The sequence below is a fragment of the Phragmites australis genome, chromosome 9, assembly GCF_958298935.1.
Source record: "Phragmites australis chromosome 9, lpPhrAust1.1, whole genome shotgun sequence".
Lineage (NCBI taxonomy): Eukaryota > Viridiplantae > Streptophyta > Magnoliopsida > Poales > Poaceae > Phragmites > Phragmites australis.
The window spans coordinates 4,254,887-4,272,655 of NC_084929.1; the positions used below are offsets into that span (position 1 = coordinate 4,254,887).

At 42.4% G+C, this 17,769-nt stretch overlaps 1 protein-coding gene across 3 annotated transcripts; it reads left to right on the plus strand.

The window, feature by feature from the left end:
• Window positions 1-1,471: 1,471 nt before the first annotated feature.
• On the plus strand, window positions 1,472-8,138 carry LOC133928466 (pentatricopeptide repeat-containing protein At2g13600-like). Of its 3 annotated transcripts, XM_062374801.1 has the most exons (3): window positions 1,472-3,472; window positions 7,269-7,936; window positions 8,055-8,138. In XM_062374801.1, exon 1 carries the CDS (start codon window positions 1,650-1,652, stop codon window positions 3,183-3,185), a length of 1,536 nt encoding a protein of 511 aa, XP_062230785.1. In that variant the 5' UTR covers window positions 1,472-1,649; the 3' UTR covers window positions 3,186-3,472; window positions 7,269-7,936; window positions 8,055-8,138. The 3 variants fall into 3 exon arrangements, with proteins under 3 accessions (XP_062230785.1, XP_062230784.1, XP_062230786.1); XM_062374800.1 differs by lacking the exon at window positions 8,055-8,138 and having other exon boundaries at window positions 7,269-8,018; XM_062374802.1 differs by lacking the exons at window positions 7,269-7,936; window positions 8,055-8,138 and adding an exon at window positions 6,308-7,202.
• Window positions 8,139-17,769: the final 9,631 nt, after the last annotated feature.

Sequence of the window (17,769 nt, forward strand, 5' to 3'; positions counted from 1 at the left end):
TTTATATAGTGCTCAGTTTTCCTTCTCCTAGCTATTACAACGAAGATGCAGATGCGCACACATCCACCACTACACATTATGCATGCTACTGCACGTACTCACCTGAAACCGAAACAAAATCCAATTAACTGGCTGGTGCACGTACATGTGTGCAGGGTTGAGCTTGATCCTACATCTCAAGGCACCCAAATAACTAGGTGGGGTTTCTCGTTTTAAATTTGTTTTTGTGTACGTAATAAGCCGCTATTTTTGGGTACGCAACGAAGGGAAGCAGGGTATATGTAGTACTGGTCCTAGCTGGAGATCCGAGATATGATCTTGTTTGGAGGAGGTCTTTACAGTTCACACCGTTGTTCATCGATATGATCTTGTAGGCCTATGTACTTAGTTCCTTCCGTCCTATACATATAATGCGTAAATTTATCTAATATTTTGAGATAGGGGATGTATAATTGACTTTGTAAGTAATCTTGCATGGCTACGTAAATCTGGGCTATTTACATGTATTTCTTTACAATTTTCATATTATATATGGAAATGTCGTAGGTAAGGTGTGACTAATATTAGTTAACTGTTGCACTGATATATTCTAGCCGACAATATGACAGCGGCTCTGATGCACACAATTGTTAACATATCATAACACACACACATATATATATATATAACAAACCAAGTTAAAATATATCTTAATTTACTTATGATAAGTGATTTATATCATCATAGTTGCTTATGAGAATATTGACTTTGTCTATCAAGAAGCTTTGAAGCAGTATCGTGATAGTTTATCTGATTGTGCTCAGTGGATGGCTGATGATTCTCATGCAGCTTCTATTCTAATTGCTAGTGTGGAATACATATTTTCTTTTAAGATTATTGAATTCTCTATTGTCTTTCAGATATAAAATCATCTTTGTCAGACCTATATGAACCATTTAGGATACTCTCCATTTATCTGTTGTTCGCTAGGCTGAATCATTTGCAAGTAAGATAGAAGACATTAAAGACGGACTATACAGAACATAAGGTTCAAAATACCATTAGAAACTAAGAATAAATAATATTTTGCCTATCTTTGCCAGGACTTAGGATTTTGGTTTTTTTTAAAAAAAATTGACACACCCCCGATATGGCCGAAATTCGGTGTTTTTGGAAAAAAAAAAAATCGGTCCAAAATTATTAAAAGCTTTTCAAAAATATAAGTGAAAATTCCAAATTTAACCAAAATTTCTTTGAACCTAACTAGTATACCCGGTATTTCCTAAGGGGTGGAAGAGGGGGGCTGGTATGACCGAATTTTGGCTGAAAGTTTTAACCCTGTAACATTATTTTCTTCCTCTAACACTATTTCCCTGAATTCAGCAGAAATGAAAAAAAAAAGTTATGATTCATTTACACAATGGTAAATTGCCCTAAATTCGACTGTATAAAGTTTTCCTTTTGGATATTTTGAACTTTCTTCCGTGCCACTGGACACCCGGAACCAGCCGAAAACCGGCCGGTATTGTTTCCGAAACCCCGGCAGGCGCAACCTCGCGCTCGCACGGACACCTCGCCGCCGGGTAGGCTCCGTGCCCCCTGCGTCCACGGGTTCCCAACTCCCTCGCCGGCAAGCTCAGTCGCGCCGCCTTCCCTCTCCAACTGTCGTCATGTTACGTTCGTGCGCCTCGCGGCCCAGCCCGAGCCCGACCACGGCGTGGGATGCCACCTCGCTCGCCGGCGCCCTGAAGGCCGCGGCGGCCCGTCGCTCCGTGCCCCACGTCGGGCCCCTCCACGCGGTGCTTCTCAAGCTCGGCCTCTCGGCCTCCGCCATCCTCGCCACCTCCCTCGCGCACCTTGCGCTCCGGTGCGGGCTCCCTGGATATGCGCGGGACCTGTTCGACGAAATGCCTCGCCCTGACGTGGTCTCCTGGACGTCCCTCATAACCGGCCACGCGCACCAGGGGCTGTACCACGACTCCATCGCGCTTCTTCGGTGCATGGTCAACTCCGGTGTCACGCCCAATGGGTACTCCCTGTCCGGTGGATTGCTCGCATGTGCCGGCGTTGGCCAGGGTACACTTGCTCTCGGGAAGGAAATCCATGCCAGGGTTGTCAAGATGAGGATGCAAGGCCCGGTGGACGTAGTTGTGGAGAACGGGGTTCTTGATATGTACGCGAGGTGTGGGAGCATCGAGTATGCAAGGAGAGTGTTTAGCGTGATGTTGGTGAAGAACATAGTTTCGTGGAACTCGATGATGGCTGCCCTTCTTGCTAGTGGACAGGCTGAGGAGGCTCTGGGGTTGTTCGTGTCAAAGATGGTTTCTTGCGGTGTTGGCATGGATGGCTTCTCATTTTCGATAATTGTGGACACGTGCGGGGAACTGGCGTTGTTGAAGCAGGGGATGCAGGTGCATGCTCGGGTTGTTGATAGTGGATTTGAGGCAGATATCATTGTGAGGAACTCCTTGGTGGATATGTATGCAAAGTGCGGCTGTGTCGATTCAGCAGAGCTTGTCTTCAAGGCGGTACCGTCGCATGATGCTGTTCTTTGGACTACAATGATATCAGCTTATGGTAAGTTTGGCCGTGTAGAGGATGCAATCAGTATGTTTGAAAGGATGGCACAGTTGGGCATAAAACGAGATGGAGTAGCATATCTTGCGGTGCTGTCAGCTTGTAGCCATGGTGGACTTATCAGAGAAGGTTTAAACTATTTCAAGTCGATGTCTGATGATCAAAGCTCAGCTAGGTTGCAACCTGAGCACTATGGGTGCATGGCGGATCTGCTATGCAGGAGAGGTTACCTAGAAGAAGCTCTTGAATTCATTGAGGATATGCCATTTGAGTCGAGTGTTGCTTCTTGGAGTGCATTACTTAACTCACGTCGAATATATGGGAATGCAAAGTTGAGTCAACTTGCTGCATCCCATTTGCTCAAGCTTGATCCAGAGAACCACAGCAATTGGGTTGCTCTATCAAGTGTACATGCATTGGGGAGCGATTGGCATGAAACATGGATGATCCGGGAGAGCATGAGCAGAGAATGTGTGAAGAAAGAGCCTGGATGTAGTTGGGTTGAGTTGTATGATGGAGTTCATATCTTTCTAATGGCCGACCGGTCTCATCCTGAATTGGTTGATATATTGCAGACTATTGATTCTTTGAAGGAGGACATATCGGCGATGCCTTTGCAAGGAACATAGGCAAGATAATTTTTTAAACCAGAGCTTTGTCAGAGGTGGTTTGGATCTCACTGCACAATGCGAAGTTGTAGGTGATAATCAAAACAATCAGCTTGGTAGTCATGTCGTTGCTCCCAATGCTGAATACAATGAACAGTTGTTTGTACCTGCTGTTGATTATAGAAATGTACGATGAACAATTGTTTGGACCCGCCATTCATTATGGAAATGGGAGACTGAGATTATTGGATTTTTTGTGCCTTCGCAGTTTGGAAAGCATCTCTATTCCACATGTAGCATATGTAAAGGTACACTAAGCTTGCTTCTCTTGGTCAAGTATCCAATTTCTCTTTGTTCTTAAATTCATATATATATACAGCTCGGAACAGATTATGATGCTCTTCTCCGTCTTTTGCCTGCTATCATGCATTTCCTTTCATACAGTATTCTTTGCCTCTTAAGTTGCTCCTTCTACTGTTTTCTGTAGTTTTTGGTGGAAAATATCTCTAGATTGTTCTACTCTTTTGCATGCTACGGGGTACATATATACTTACATATGGGATCTTGGGCTCTATTGCATCCATAACCCAACACTCCCCCTCAAGATGGGTGATAGATATCTATCATTCCCATCTTGTCACACACTACATTACAATCCTTTACTCCTAAATCCTTCATTAGACTATCCGCTATTTGACCACCTGAGTTTACATGTCTCAGCTCTACAGTATCATCGTCCAACTTCTCCTTGATGAAGAAACGATCAATCTCCATGTGCTTTGTTCCGTCAAGTTGAACTGGGTTATTAGCAATATTGATGGCAGACTTGTTATCACTGTTAGGAATATAGAGTCCATATTCCTTACATATAGGTTACTAGAGTCCTTATCTTGTACTCTCTATATTACTCTCGTGGGTTACTATTGAATACAAGTTGATATTCCTAACATGGTATCACAGCCAGGCTTTTATCCTTAGGGCGCCACAACTCTCCCAAAACCCTAAAAAAAAATTTGTCGGCTTCCCTCCCCAATAGCTCTATCTCCTCATTGGCTTCTCTCTCTCTCCTCCATCACCGCCTATTCACAGTTGGATCCAGCTCTTCTCCGTCCGGATCCTCCTCTCCCTTAGCTGAATCCATCTCTCCACCGACTGCTTTGGGCCGCCAGAGTGCTGCTGATTTCCCCCGAGCGTCTTTGTCGCAGCCTGTCTGCCGACTTCTTCTCTCTGTTGTGGCCACACGCACGCTCCTCGTCGCCACTGAGGCGACGGATCTGGGCTTGGCAGGGGCAACGGCGCTGATGCTGTGTAGCGTGGAGGAGGCAGCGGTTGCCATTGGTACTGTCTCGTCTCACGGTGCTCTGCCTCTTCGCCGAACTGCATCGTCGTTGCGTCTTCTCCATCAGACTGCATCGCCAGGGGTTGCTGCTCTCACCGCCTGCCACGAGAGGCTTCCCTGAGATCTTCACCCCCCCCCCCTCGCGGCAGATCCACCCATTAGCACTCTCGCCAACGAGGTCCCATGCTCGGATCTCGACGATGGCATGGAAGGAGGCCTTCGAGGCCTACTTACGTCGCGTGGATTTGACCCAGGATGACCACATCAGCAACCAAGAGGCCGTCACCTTCTTCTAGGGCGCCAACCTTTTGCAACAAGTCCTCGCTTAGGTGTGGATGCACGCCGATCAAAACAAGACCGGCTTCCTCGACCAGCCAGAGTTCTTTAGTCCTACTGTGGCTAGAATTCTAGCTCCAAAGATAGCCAGCCCCCAGACTAGTTGGCTTTGCTCTCTTGTTGTTGGGCTATTGGGCCAAGGTCCTAGTGTGTTGCATTGTTGCTGCTTGTTAGCTTTTGCTTTGTTGCCGTTGCTGATGTTGTGCTAGTCGTTGTGTAGTGTTGCTGCTGTGATAGGTTGTGCTTTGGTGCTATGAGTCCTTTAGCTTAGTCTTATCTTCAGCTGCCCTTGCGTCCAGCTTACATCATTGTTTTCCGCTGCGTCCACATCTAAGTTCGCTCGTCTCTCTTTGAGTTCGTCTATGTCCTGCAAGTCCACATATTCCTTTGTTAATTAGTCGGTTTCTTTTCTAGTCATTATTGATGAAACTTAGTCATCTAGATCTTTCTGTAGCTTTAGTGATAATTTCATTTGTTGTCTCACTACTTGTCACTGTTGTGTTTGCAATTATTGATCTAAGGCATTCTTGTGTCATCTTGGTCTTTTCGTAGCTCTAGTGACAATTTTCGTTTGTCATCTTGCTACCCATTGTCTCTTTGTTGCGATTCTTGATCAAGGTCATTCATTTGTTATCATCATGATGACTCTACTCTTGTGCTTCGTTATGCACTTTTTTGACTTGATTTGACGGGATTACCAAGGCTCCACTTTACGACGACTTTGAAGAGACAGTTTTTGGATATATTAATAAGTTTATTACTTAGTGTCATCTCTTTCAAATGCAATATTATTGCATACGCCTTGCATTTGAGGGGGTTTTAGTAATATAGAGTCCTTATCACTTACGTGTAGATTACTAGAGTTCTTATCCCTTACGTATAGGTTACTAGAGTCCTTATCATGTATTTTCTTAAGTACTCTCTATATATTGCCCCTATAGGTTGCTATTGAATACAAGTTGCTATTCTGAACAATCACACCACACTTTCAATAGGCCTTTTCTTAGCATATTAAGTTCTAATTGGAGATTACTTACCCACAACATCTTGCTCACTGCAAGAGACTTGGCCATGTACTCTGGTTTAGCAATTGAACGTGATATCTGCTTCTTGCTCCTCCATGACACCAAATTCCCTCAAACAAAGACACAATAGCTTAAGGTTGGTCTGCTATCATCAAGGCAACTAGCCCAATCAGCATCACAATAACCATCCACATTCAGATGTCCATAGCTCCTAAACATAAGTCTCTTTCCAGGACTACTCTTTAAATATCATAGGATCCAGTAAACAACATCTAAATGTACACTTCTAGGATCATGCATATACCCGCTCACAACATTCACTGCATAAGAAATGCTAGGCCTCGTTTGACATAAATAGATGAAAAGCCCAACAAGTCTCTGGTATCTTTCTCTGTTTACTGGATTGCCTGATTCAGCACATAATTTATGGTTCGGATCAATAGGTGTTGATGCAGGCCTACACCCAAGCATACCAGTCTCACTGAGCAAGTCCAAGACGTACTTCTATTGTAAGAGGACCCCCTTCGGCGATCTGGCAATCTTAATACCAAGGAAATACTTGAGTTGGCCGAGGTTTTGACCTCAAACTCCTTGCTCAAATTTTCCTTCAGACGAGTAATCTCCATTTCATCATCACCAGTGATAATGGTATCATCAATATATACAGCTAACACTGCGATTCTACATCCTAAATGTTCGTAGAACACAGTATGATCACCATTACACTGTTTTATTCTTTTCAAGAGCTCATGTTTTATTCTTTTCAAGAGCTCTCAACTCCTCCATCATGGCCTCCCGCCACTTAGGATCTGCTTCTCTTTCTTCTAGTCTCTTGGTATTGCTAGAGACTGCAATGAAGCAACAAAGGCTCTATAGGTAGTGGATAGATTCTCAAATGAGACATAGTTAGATTTGTCATTCTCACTTCCACTGTTTCTTCGACTATCACATGCAAGTTGGGATCCATTTGCTGGGTAAAATTCCATGTATTGTAAACCCAAAAATATCTGCTACTATAAATTTTCCATCTTTTCATGTTTAAAATTTTGTTGGGCTAAATTAATCATCTGTTTGATGTAATGTAAAATTTTGCTTTAATAACCAGCTGCTTCAGTCGATGTTGTCCAATTGCAATTGCTCAAACTTTAGTTAGTACTTGTCACCCCTCTGAATGTACATTGTGACTTCAGTAATCAATGAGGACTTTTTGGTTGCTCTTCTTCTCGGTGGCTAGCTTTCTTATGACTAGTATTTAGTAGTATTTCCAGTTCGAGGAACAGTTGCAGCAATGCCATTAACTAGGACCAGCTTGAAACAGCCTATGTTGGAGTAGCAATCCTGTTATGTTTGAGGAATGTAGTCCTTTTCATTTGTTCGTGACATGATCTTACCCTCTTCATGTAGGTACTTGAAGATGTCATCAAACTCCAGTCTAACACAATCTCTACATGAGTGTCTTTGGCCTTAAACTTTGGGTTGTGATTGGGTTAGCTGTTGGAGCGTCCCTCTTGGGTATTCTTCTCATACTTGCCATATGCCTCACCATCCAGAGTTGTATCAAGAGGTCACGTAGGGCAGTCGATGACCTTCCGATGACCCAAATACCTTCTTCGTTGAAAGATATCAAGGAAGTGAGGGCAGTGGACCAATTTTCGGCCAATGATTTTGTTGTACATGATGGTCTTCTACTTGCCATCGAGAATGAGCCTGAGCCTGAGCCTGTTGAGTCAGTCGATAGAGAAGCAGTTCAGTTGGCTTAGGAGGACAAGTCGCGACAAAGAGAACAGAACAATCTTTCCGGTTCTTTTCATATTACGGATGGCTGTGACAGAATTCAGACTGTTTACACCAATGAGCAGTCTTCAATGCATGCTACTGTGGACTCTGCTCCAGGCTTACCTGAGTTTTCTTATCTTGGTTGGGGCCATTAGTTCACCCTCAGAGATCTAGAGCTTGCAACCAACCGGTTTTTAAATGATAATCTAATTGGTGAGGGTTGATACGGTGTTGTGTATCGTGGAAGATTATCAAATGGCACCCCCGGTTGCTGTCGAGAAAATCCTTAACAATTTGTAAGTCTTTTATATAGCAATTTTTTCACTGATGAAGTGCCAATACATGCCTTTATCATTTTGCTTCCTTTTTCTTATACTACGACTGCTTGTCTTGTGTGACTGAGAGAAAATTCAGAGTGGAAGTTGAGGCAATCGGCCATGTCCGTCACAAGAATTTGGTCCGCCTTTTGGGTTACTGTGTTCAGGGTACTCAAAGGTAAGAATACGAACACACTATTTTCATCTTTCTCTTTAATATAGTGTGATATGTATTGATCCTTTTAGCAATGAAAAGAAAGGGAAGTCATAACACAAATTACTTGATGTGTATGCATGCTCCTGCCCTCCCGTGACCCTGCCTCGGCCTCCACCCTCTCACATGTGTGCATGTGTCGCTACCACACCAGACCTATCACCTAACTGCCTCCATCTGTGAGCCATTGAAGCGCGCTCGACCTCTCCCTCTCCCTCTCATAAGCCCTAGCTCGCTCGCTCTCACCTATAAATGGAACCAGCTCACTTCCCTTCTCTCCCCATTCCCCATCTCGACAGTTGCACCACCAAAACCACAACCTCTTCTCCTCTGTTTCTCCCTAATCTCCAGCCACCACACAAATTCGCCGCCGTCGACAAGATATCACCTCCCCTCCCTGTTATGTGCGACTTCCGGTGCTTCCTTCTCACCCTCTATCCCTTCTTGTAGTTTGGGGAGTACCTGGAGTCGATCGGAGCCATAGCCTGAGAAGACTGTCGCCACCGATCCTCTTCTTCCTCACCATCGGGACCGCCCCGACCTCAACTGACATGGCCAACCGTCCGGTAAGCACCACATCCACCCCATCCCCTTCCCCTCCTCGAGCCCACACGAGCACAACAACGAGGCATGCGGTTTGTCGCCCTTCTCTCTCATCATCGACAACTGCCAAAGCTGATCTAGCCAAGGCAAACCCGCTGGTAGCCTCAATGCCTCGCGTAGGTGCTCCTCGGTGTGCAAAACCTGTCCGAAACACCTTCTCTGCGTGTTTCCGACTTTCAACAATGATCTAACGCCACTTCAACGAGCCGCCGATGTCAAGGGCCCCTCAAATGGATTTGCCTCCTTTCATAGATCCCTAGCATGTAGATCTTGATGAGATCCCGACCCGTTTACACCATTTCGAGGAGGGCATGCCACGGAACCCCTCTGTTCCACTGTGCCAACGACCAATTGCTCATCAACCACCACATGTCGACCACATGTCCACCACGTCGGGGTTGGTTTTGACATGGCATGTGTTTTTCCCCCCTAGCATAGTTGAGTCAGCATCGTAGTCCACAAAGTCGGCTCATTGTAGACTCACCTTTGTACACCCCACCCACCAGTCCACAAGCCCATGGACCTAGTCCACAAAACATTACCTACCCGATCAGCTGGCCGATCATGGGCTCAACCCACTCTTGGTCCGATCTTCTAACCAGAATTTTGTTGGCCCATGGACCTTAACCAAACGAGCCAAAAATAGATCAATGGGCCAAACTGAAATCCTTTGATCATGGGCCTCCACCAATGTTGACCCATGTAGCGAACATGGCCCTCTGAGGGTATGTAATGTGATTTTAGTGATTAATGATAACATAGTCAATGTGACTAACATGTTTGTCAAGTATATGATTTAGTAGGTCTTATGGATGCAATATATGAAGAAGCCACCATAGTTGGGATAAAGATTAGATAAATTAGAGGAGTCCTGGGAAAATTGACTACACCGGAAGGTCTGGTGCTGGGTCATTTGTACACACCGGAGTATTTCAGTCAGAAGGGATCAGAGAAGATTATACTCACCGGAAGGTCCGGTGATACACAGCATATACACACCAGAGTATTTCTGATAGAGGGTAAGAAATACCTCACAGGATAGTCCAGTGCTTGGCACTGAGCAACACAGGAGCATTTTGCATCAGGGAGGAAGGAGTTAAACTCACCGGAAGGTTCGGCGCATTGAGTTGTACTCACCGGATGGTATGCACCGAAGTATTTGTTGCAGAGAAGGTTCCAAATGTTGAAGATTGAAGGTCAATGCACTGGATGGTCCGGCGCTCAGAAGTTCAACATACCGGAGCAATTCTTGTAGAGAAGATTTCAGTGGCTCGGTCAGGCTCAAGACAACATGCCGGATGGTCCAACGATGAAGTGAACAACACACCGGAATGTTCGGTGTTCACAATTTTTGTGAGCCGTTGGGGCAACAGCTAGTTCGTGGGTTTGAGACTATAAATACCCCTCCACTCAGTCATCTGAAAGTGTGGCGGTATGCTAGAGTCCAAGAGGAAGCTCATATACAATAGTGAAGACATCCAAGCCACCAAAATGCTAAAAGTGATCATCCAAGTTATTTAAGCATGTGATTAGGAAGTGATTAGTGTTAATAGGACTAGAGAGTGTTGTTGCTACCTAGAGAGGGGATCAAGGAGTGATCCTATATTGTACCAAGTGGTACGCTGGCACCTTAGAGTCTTGGTGACTCACCGGCACCTTGGTCCATTGGTGGCTCAAGCTTGTTGACCCTCCGACTTGGTGTGGAGCGGCGGCAAGAAGCTTGTACAAGGACGCAAAGACCTTTGCCTTGGTGGCTCAAGCTCTGAAATGAAGACAGCGGCAAGTGACCGAAAGAGAGGCTTAGTGTGATCCTTACCTTTGTGGCTTGGTAGCTCAAGAGAAGTGACCGAAAGAGTCTTGCGACCAGAAGCATATCCTTGGTGGAGCTCCAATGTGAACTAGGGGTGATGTTTATACCATCAATACTATAGGATAAAAATCTCTTTGTGCCGAGTTTGCTCTCTCTACCTTATTTACATTTTCGCATTTACATACTTGCAATTTAACTTCATAGATATGTTGCAATCTCTTTTAAGCGGTAGAGTAGATACACTAGATAAACCTAGAGCACATTTAGATAGAAATTGATATAGTTTATCTTGTGAAGTATATGTAGCCGATTAGTTTTAAGTGTCATAATTCACCCTTCCCCTCTTAGGGCGGCACTGATCCCTTCAGTTGGTATCAGAGCCTTGTGCTCTTGATAAGGTTCAACCACCTAGAGTTGCGACGTCCGAGGTTAGGATGGATAGACATAATGCTCTATATTTTGACGGCACTAATTTCCCCCGATGAAAAACTCTATTGACTTGTTTTCTTTAAACTAAAGGGCTAGATGTTTGGAGAGTCACCGAAGAAGGGATGAGGTAACGCCTCACAAACAAAGAGAGACAACGCAATGTATTAGCAAAGAGTATCATTTTACCATCTTTATGCGTTGATACATTTAATCGTGTGTATTATCTCACCAATGTACATGATATTTGGACTAGTCTCATTGAAATACATGAATGCACAAAGGATGTGCGTAATGAGAAATATTATGTGCTAGTCTCTAAGTTCAATAACATTAAACAACTTGCCCATGGAAGTGCTAATGATATGTACTCACGATTGAATATTCTTGTCAATGAGATTAATAGGATAGATTTGACACAAATTGAAGACGATCAAATGGTGAGAAAGATACTTCAAGCTCTTCTTCTAAAATACAAGTTGATAGTCTTCATCATCTACGACAAGAGTGACATCAAGAAGATGACTAAGCCAAGTAATCGGCAAGATCATTGCCCATAAAATGACAATAAACATGGGGGTGGAATCTTCTTCCTCATCCGATATTAAGAACCTTGCTCTCACAAGAAAGTAAGCTCTATGTCCACACGTGAAGGTGAAGATGAGCAGGCAAGACCAAGAGTCAAGTTCAAGTGATAAAGATGATGGAGATGAAGATGAAGAGAGGTATGAAGATAATGAGCAAAGCACCTCAAGTGATGAAGAGATGGACCCCAATGTCGCCAATTTCATCTCACAAGTGGAGAAGAACATGAAGAGAATTAGCACCAAGATTGATTACCCAATCTCCATTGAAGACATGGTCAACACAATTGATCGTATTAAGAAGGAAAAGAAGACCAAGATCAAGAAGACAAGGGGAAGAGGCAAAACATTTGCAAGCATAGGAAGATGGGTGAGTGAAGATAAAGATTCAAGCGATAAGAACCGTACCATCCACTCCACCAAGAAAAGCTCTTCCTCATGGCCATCATCATGTTAGTCGTCATCACGCAAGCCATCATCTCACAAGTGTCTTATGCTAAAGGTATGAAAAGCGATGTAAGTGATGATGAATTCGATAAGGATTCTTCCTCCCAAGAAGAACTTCTTGAATTGGTCAATAAGCAACAAAGGGTCTTAAAAAATAAGCTAAAGAACTTAAGAAATTTAATGCCTTTAATGATAGTTATGCTACCTTTGTTTCTAATTATAAACAATTATTGAGCAAATTTAAATTGCTAAACAAGGAGCATGAAAAGCTTAAGGTAAAACTTAAGTGCATCTAATCTCAACCTAAGGTCCCTTTGAAGCAATCTACCTCTATATTCAATTTCAATCCTAAAGTAAATGCTTCCAGTTCTTGTGATGATTTAAATGATTTATCTAGCTCACCCTTTTGCAATGAGATACGCGTTGAGAATATTTTTGTAGAACTATCTAATGAACTCATTGCACAAGAGAATGATGAGCTCAAGCAAGAATTGGAGAAGCTCAAGCAAGACTTGACAAGATTAAAAGGCAAAGAACATGTCCAATCTAACCATGAAAATATGGTGAACAAGCTTACGAAAAGGTCCATCGTGATATACTTCAAGTGTCATCAAGAAGGTCACAAGTTTTTCCAATACAATCAAATCAAGAAAGAGACCAAGGAGAAGAAAAAGATGACGAACCTCTCCAACAACACCTCTAACCTCAACACCAAGAGCAACCACTACAAGCTCAAGAAGAAGGACAATGGCAAGGTGGTTACACGTATGGTTGGAGAAAAGGACCGGAGGTGGAACCAACCCATTTGGGTGCCTAAGAAAATCATCATCAATATAAAGGGACCACAATCGGTTTGGGTTCTAAAGAAAACTTGAAGTTCACGAATGGACTTGGGGATTTGGAGACTTGGCTCACAAGATGGATTCAAGCAAAGAAGCCAAGTGTACATGTTTGAATGCATTGATGAAAGTCATGATCATCATATACTCAAATCCCAATCTAAAGGTAAAAGAGGTAAGTGTGCTAGATGCAAAATCTTTTTAATTGATGTGCATCTTTGTCTTATCTAGGATTGCATGTGTATATTTCAATCTATTGCAATGACTAGTGTAGGTTTTTCATATGGTGGGTTGTTGTGTTTCTCTCGCTAACCCATGAGCAACCTACATGGTTTATTAGTCATATGTCCTTTCATGGCATATTTCTACATTTTATATTCTATATATACCATGAATCCAATCTGTAGGATAAATTCTCCATTGTTATTCATAACAGGTGTATATCTATCACAAGTATTCAACACTTGTATACATGTATTTAGGGGGAGTATATCCTTTGAGTTATGATTTTGAGACTAACATGTATTGCAAGTGATATCTTTTGTAGTCTCATGGAGAAATCTACATGTCTCTAGAGGTATGCAATGCTTAAATTGGATTCTTTGTCAATTAATTTATTCATTTAATCTATCTCTATGTATAATATGGCTTAAACTTCCTTTGTCTTCATATTGTCTAGTTGTGCATATATTTTACTTTCATCATATGTATGCACACATATAAGGAGAGTTTAAATCATATTATGTGAGTTTAATAAATTGTGATCCATGTGTTTCATTTCAATTGGTATTAACATAATCCCTTAAATTGCATATCTATAGTTGGTATAATTCCTTTGAATTGAATCCCTATAATTAGTATTATTTTATTGGATCATGATTTATAAAACTCTCTCCCAAGTGCTCTAACACTCTTCTTTGAGTTCAACATGTGTTTGTAGCCTTTTTGATATTGTTGATAAAGAGGAGAGAAGTTTGATGACCAAAACAAGAAGCAATATGAGCAAGATGCAAGATGACATGCCTAGTGGAGAACAAGTAAGGAAGCAAGATATCTAGGGATGCTAAGGTTGACTCACCCACATTTGGTATCAAGAGCATTCAAGGAAGAAACTCTTATAATGACGATGGAGAAAGGGGAAACCACCACAAAAGGGGTACTAAGTGGTAAGAATATGCATCCGAACAAAGTGGTAAAGCTTTGTGCAATTTAAAATTGATATCATTTATTATTTGCCACTTGATTTGGTTGTGTTGTCATCAATCATCAAAAAGGGGAGATTGTAGCGAACATAGCCCTCTAAGGGCATGTAATGTGATTTTAGTGATTAATGATAATATAGTCAATGTGACTAACATGTTTGTCAAGTATATGATTTAGTAGGTCTTATGGATGTAATACATGAAGAAGTCACAGGAAAATTGACTACACCGAAAGATCCAGTGCTGGGTCATTTGTACATGCTGGACTATTTCTGTCAGAAGGGTTCAGAGAAGATTATACTCACTGAAAGGTCCGGTGATACCCAGAATGTACACACCAGAGTATTTCTGATAGAGGGTGAGAAATACCTCACCGGATGGTCCGGTGCTCGGCACTGAGCAACACCAGAGCATTTTGCATCAGGACAGAAGAAGTTGAACCCACCGGAAGGTCCGAAGCATTGAGTTGTACTCACTGGATGGTATGCGTCGGAGTATTTGTTATAGAGAAGGTTCCAAGTGTTAAAGATTGAATGTCAACGCACCGGATAGTCTGACGCTCAGAAGTTCAACACGCCGGAGTAATTCTTGCAGAGAAGATTTTAATGGCTCGGTCAGGCTCAAGACAACACGCCGGATGGTCCGACGATGAAGTGAAGAACACACCAGAATGTTCGGTGTTCACAATTTCTATGAGCCGTTGGGGTAATAGCTAGTCCGTGGGGTTGAGGCTATAAATACCCCTCCACTCGGTCATTTGAAGGTGTGGCAATATGCTGGAGTCCAGAAAAAGCTCATATACAATAGTGAAGACATTCAAGATACCAAAGTGCTAAAAGTGGTCATCCAAGGTATTTAAAGCACATGATTAGGAAGTGATTAGTACCGATAGGCCTAGAGAGTGTTGTTGCTGCCTAGGGAGGGGATCAAGGAGTGACCCTACATTGTACCAAGTGGTACGCCAGTACCTTGGAGTCTTGGTGACTCACTGGCACCTTGGTCCATTGGTGCCTCAAGCTTGTTGATCCTCCGACTTGGTGTGAAGTAGCGGCGGCAAGAAGCTTGTACAGGGACGTGAAAACCCTTGCCTTGGTGGCTCAAACTTCGAAGTGAAGATGGCAGCAGGTAACCAGAAGAGAGACTTGGTGTGAGCCTTGCCTTTGTGGCTTGGTGGCTCAAGAGCCGTGGCCGGAAGAGTCTTGATGATCGGGAGTATATCCTTAGTGAAGCTCCAATGTGAATTAGGGGTGGCGTTTATGCCATCTATAACAAGGTATAAAAATCTCATGTGCTGTGTTTGCTCTCTTTACCCTATTTATATTTCTATATTTACATACTTAAAATTTACCTTCATAGATAGGTTGTAATCTCTTTTGACCGGTAGAGTAGACACACTAGATAAACCTAAAGCATATTTAGATAGAAATTAATCAATACTATATATTAAAGCTCTAAGAATTAGAGCGATTCTAGGGGTTCAAGCACTGTAGCTACTGTTAATGTGGGCCCTATGTATGTATACATGTATATATGTACGTATACGGATACGGATACGGATATGTATACATATATGTATATGTACATATATGTGTATGTATGTATATACATATCCGTATATTTACACGTATAATATAATTTTTTGAAAAATCCAGAAAAATAGTGAAAGGTATAATAATTATATTGATAAATCGGCTGAAATAATCTAAAATACACAGAAAAATATCTAAAACTCAAAAAAATATGAAACAAATTTTGTTAGGTTCGTATTACTGTCGTCTACATATTAAAATTATGTGCATAAATAAAAATAATACTGTTTTCCCCATAATTAAATGAATGTGGTAAATATTAATAAATTCATAAATAAATATTGAGATGCCCAAAATTGGTGAACCTAATTTTTTTTAGTCTTTTTTTGTCATGTTCTGTGCAACAAAAAAATGATCGCGACGTAGGCGCGCCAATCCGCCTAGTATAAGTTTATCTTGTAAAGTATTTCAAGCCGATTAGTTTTAAGTGTCATAATCCATCCCTTTCTTAGGACATCACCGATCCCTTCAACCCAGTCAAATATCGACCTGATCCAGTCAACCTCCAACCTAGCTCGTTCTAACCTTGACCTAGCCCACGTTAACCCGGTCAATGGGACCCACCTATCATTCAACTCTGGTCATTGACTTTGACCAGAGAGTAGGATCCACCTATCAGTCAACTCCATGTGACCGGTCAACTTTGACCGTTGACCCATTGACATGGTCCCACCTCTCAGTCTAACTTTATTTGTCATATTTTCCATAATTAAAATAAATCCATGGAATATTCCAATAATATCCCCCTTCCTTCTTTTTCCTGATTTAATCTCCGGATCGATATTTTGAAGGCCATAACTTCGTCGTTTCAACTCTGATTTTGGTGATTCTTTCGCCTAAAACCTATCTCCATGTCCTAGTTTGATAGTTGTTAGGATTCACTTAGTGTTCCTTTTGGTGTTATTTTGATTCTTCCTCAGTTTAGGTCTGCTTATTGGAATAATTTGTGCTTTTCAGAAGAAGAAGAATTTGCAGAGAAACTCGAAGACCAGAACTACGAGGAAGGACAGGAAGACTTTGAGGAAGGCAGTCCTAATTCCTTGACCATATTGGACCAATATTTCATAAATTAAAACATCAAACTTAAAACATGATATACTCTTTCCTACCTTATACTAGCTTTAATTCAAATACTTGTGTTAGTTATAACCTAACTTGCTATGACATACCTTGGATACTTGTTTACCACATTCCATGAAAGCCCTAGTTTACTTTCATCAATGGCTATAATAATGTTAGATGATACCTTGCCAACTAGTATGATTAGGATGGTTACTCCTCTCTTCGGATATGATCACACATGATCAAAATATGTTATCTTTCATTACAAATGGGATGAAGTGTGGTGTTTGTTGGTGTGCGCTTGGAAAAAGTGGGATGGTGTGGTGAAAATTATAAAAACCCATTTTGGCGGGGGTGAGTAAGGTAGTCCTCGGGGGAGGGTACCTTAGGAGCAAGTTTGTCTTTATGGTATTCGTTGCTATTTAAGACACTTGCCCCGGTTATATAAGGATTGAATCATTGTGACATTATACTAAGCCACCCTAGTGCAACCATATGTCCCTTATTATGGTAAAAGGCTTGGATCATACCTTTCCAACCTAACCGGAGGAGCACCGGGAGGGCTGAGAGCAACAGAGGACCATGAGAAGACCTAGGTGACCTATGTGGTGCTTGAGGTCCAGCTGGAGATTACATTGAGTTGAAATTAAAGTCATGAGCCCATGAGGTGTTCTGTAGGTGGGAACCTGGTGAGGAAGGTTAGGTGTCAAGACTCGTTATATCCGCTCCACCACTTGCAACGGTTAGAGACTGAGCATATCGTGTGGGTAAAGTTGTACACCTCTGCAGAGTGTTAATCTATTTGAATAGTCATGTTCGCGGTCATGGACATGTAAAGGTTGGCCACACCTTGGATAGACTTGGAGTGTGGGTAATCCTTGATGAGTGAGTTTGTGAGGGTTATGGACTGTGTTTTGGTAAATGGCGGTTGAGAGTCGTAGTCTGGTTGCTGATGTGTGTCCACCAGCCTTAAAGATGGGAACTGCAAAAATGGAATAGCTTCTCCTGGGCCAAAACTCTTAACTATGACTTAAAA

Excerpts from the sequence above, each read along its gene's own strand:
- LOC133928466 (XM_062374801.1), top strand. The coding sequence starts at position 1,650 with ATGTTACGTTCGTGCGCCTCGCGGCCCAGCCCGAGCCCGACCACGGCG.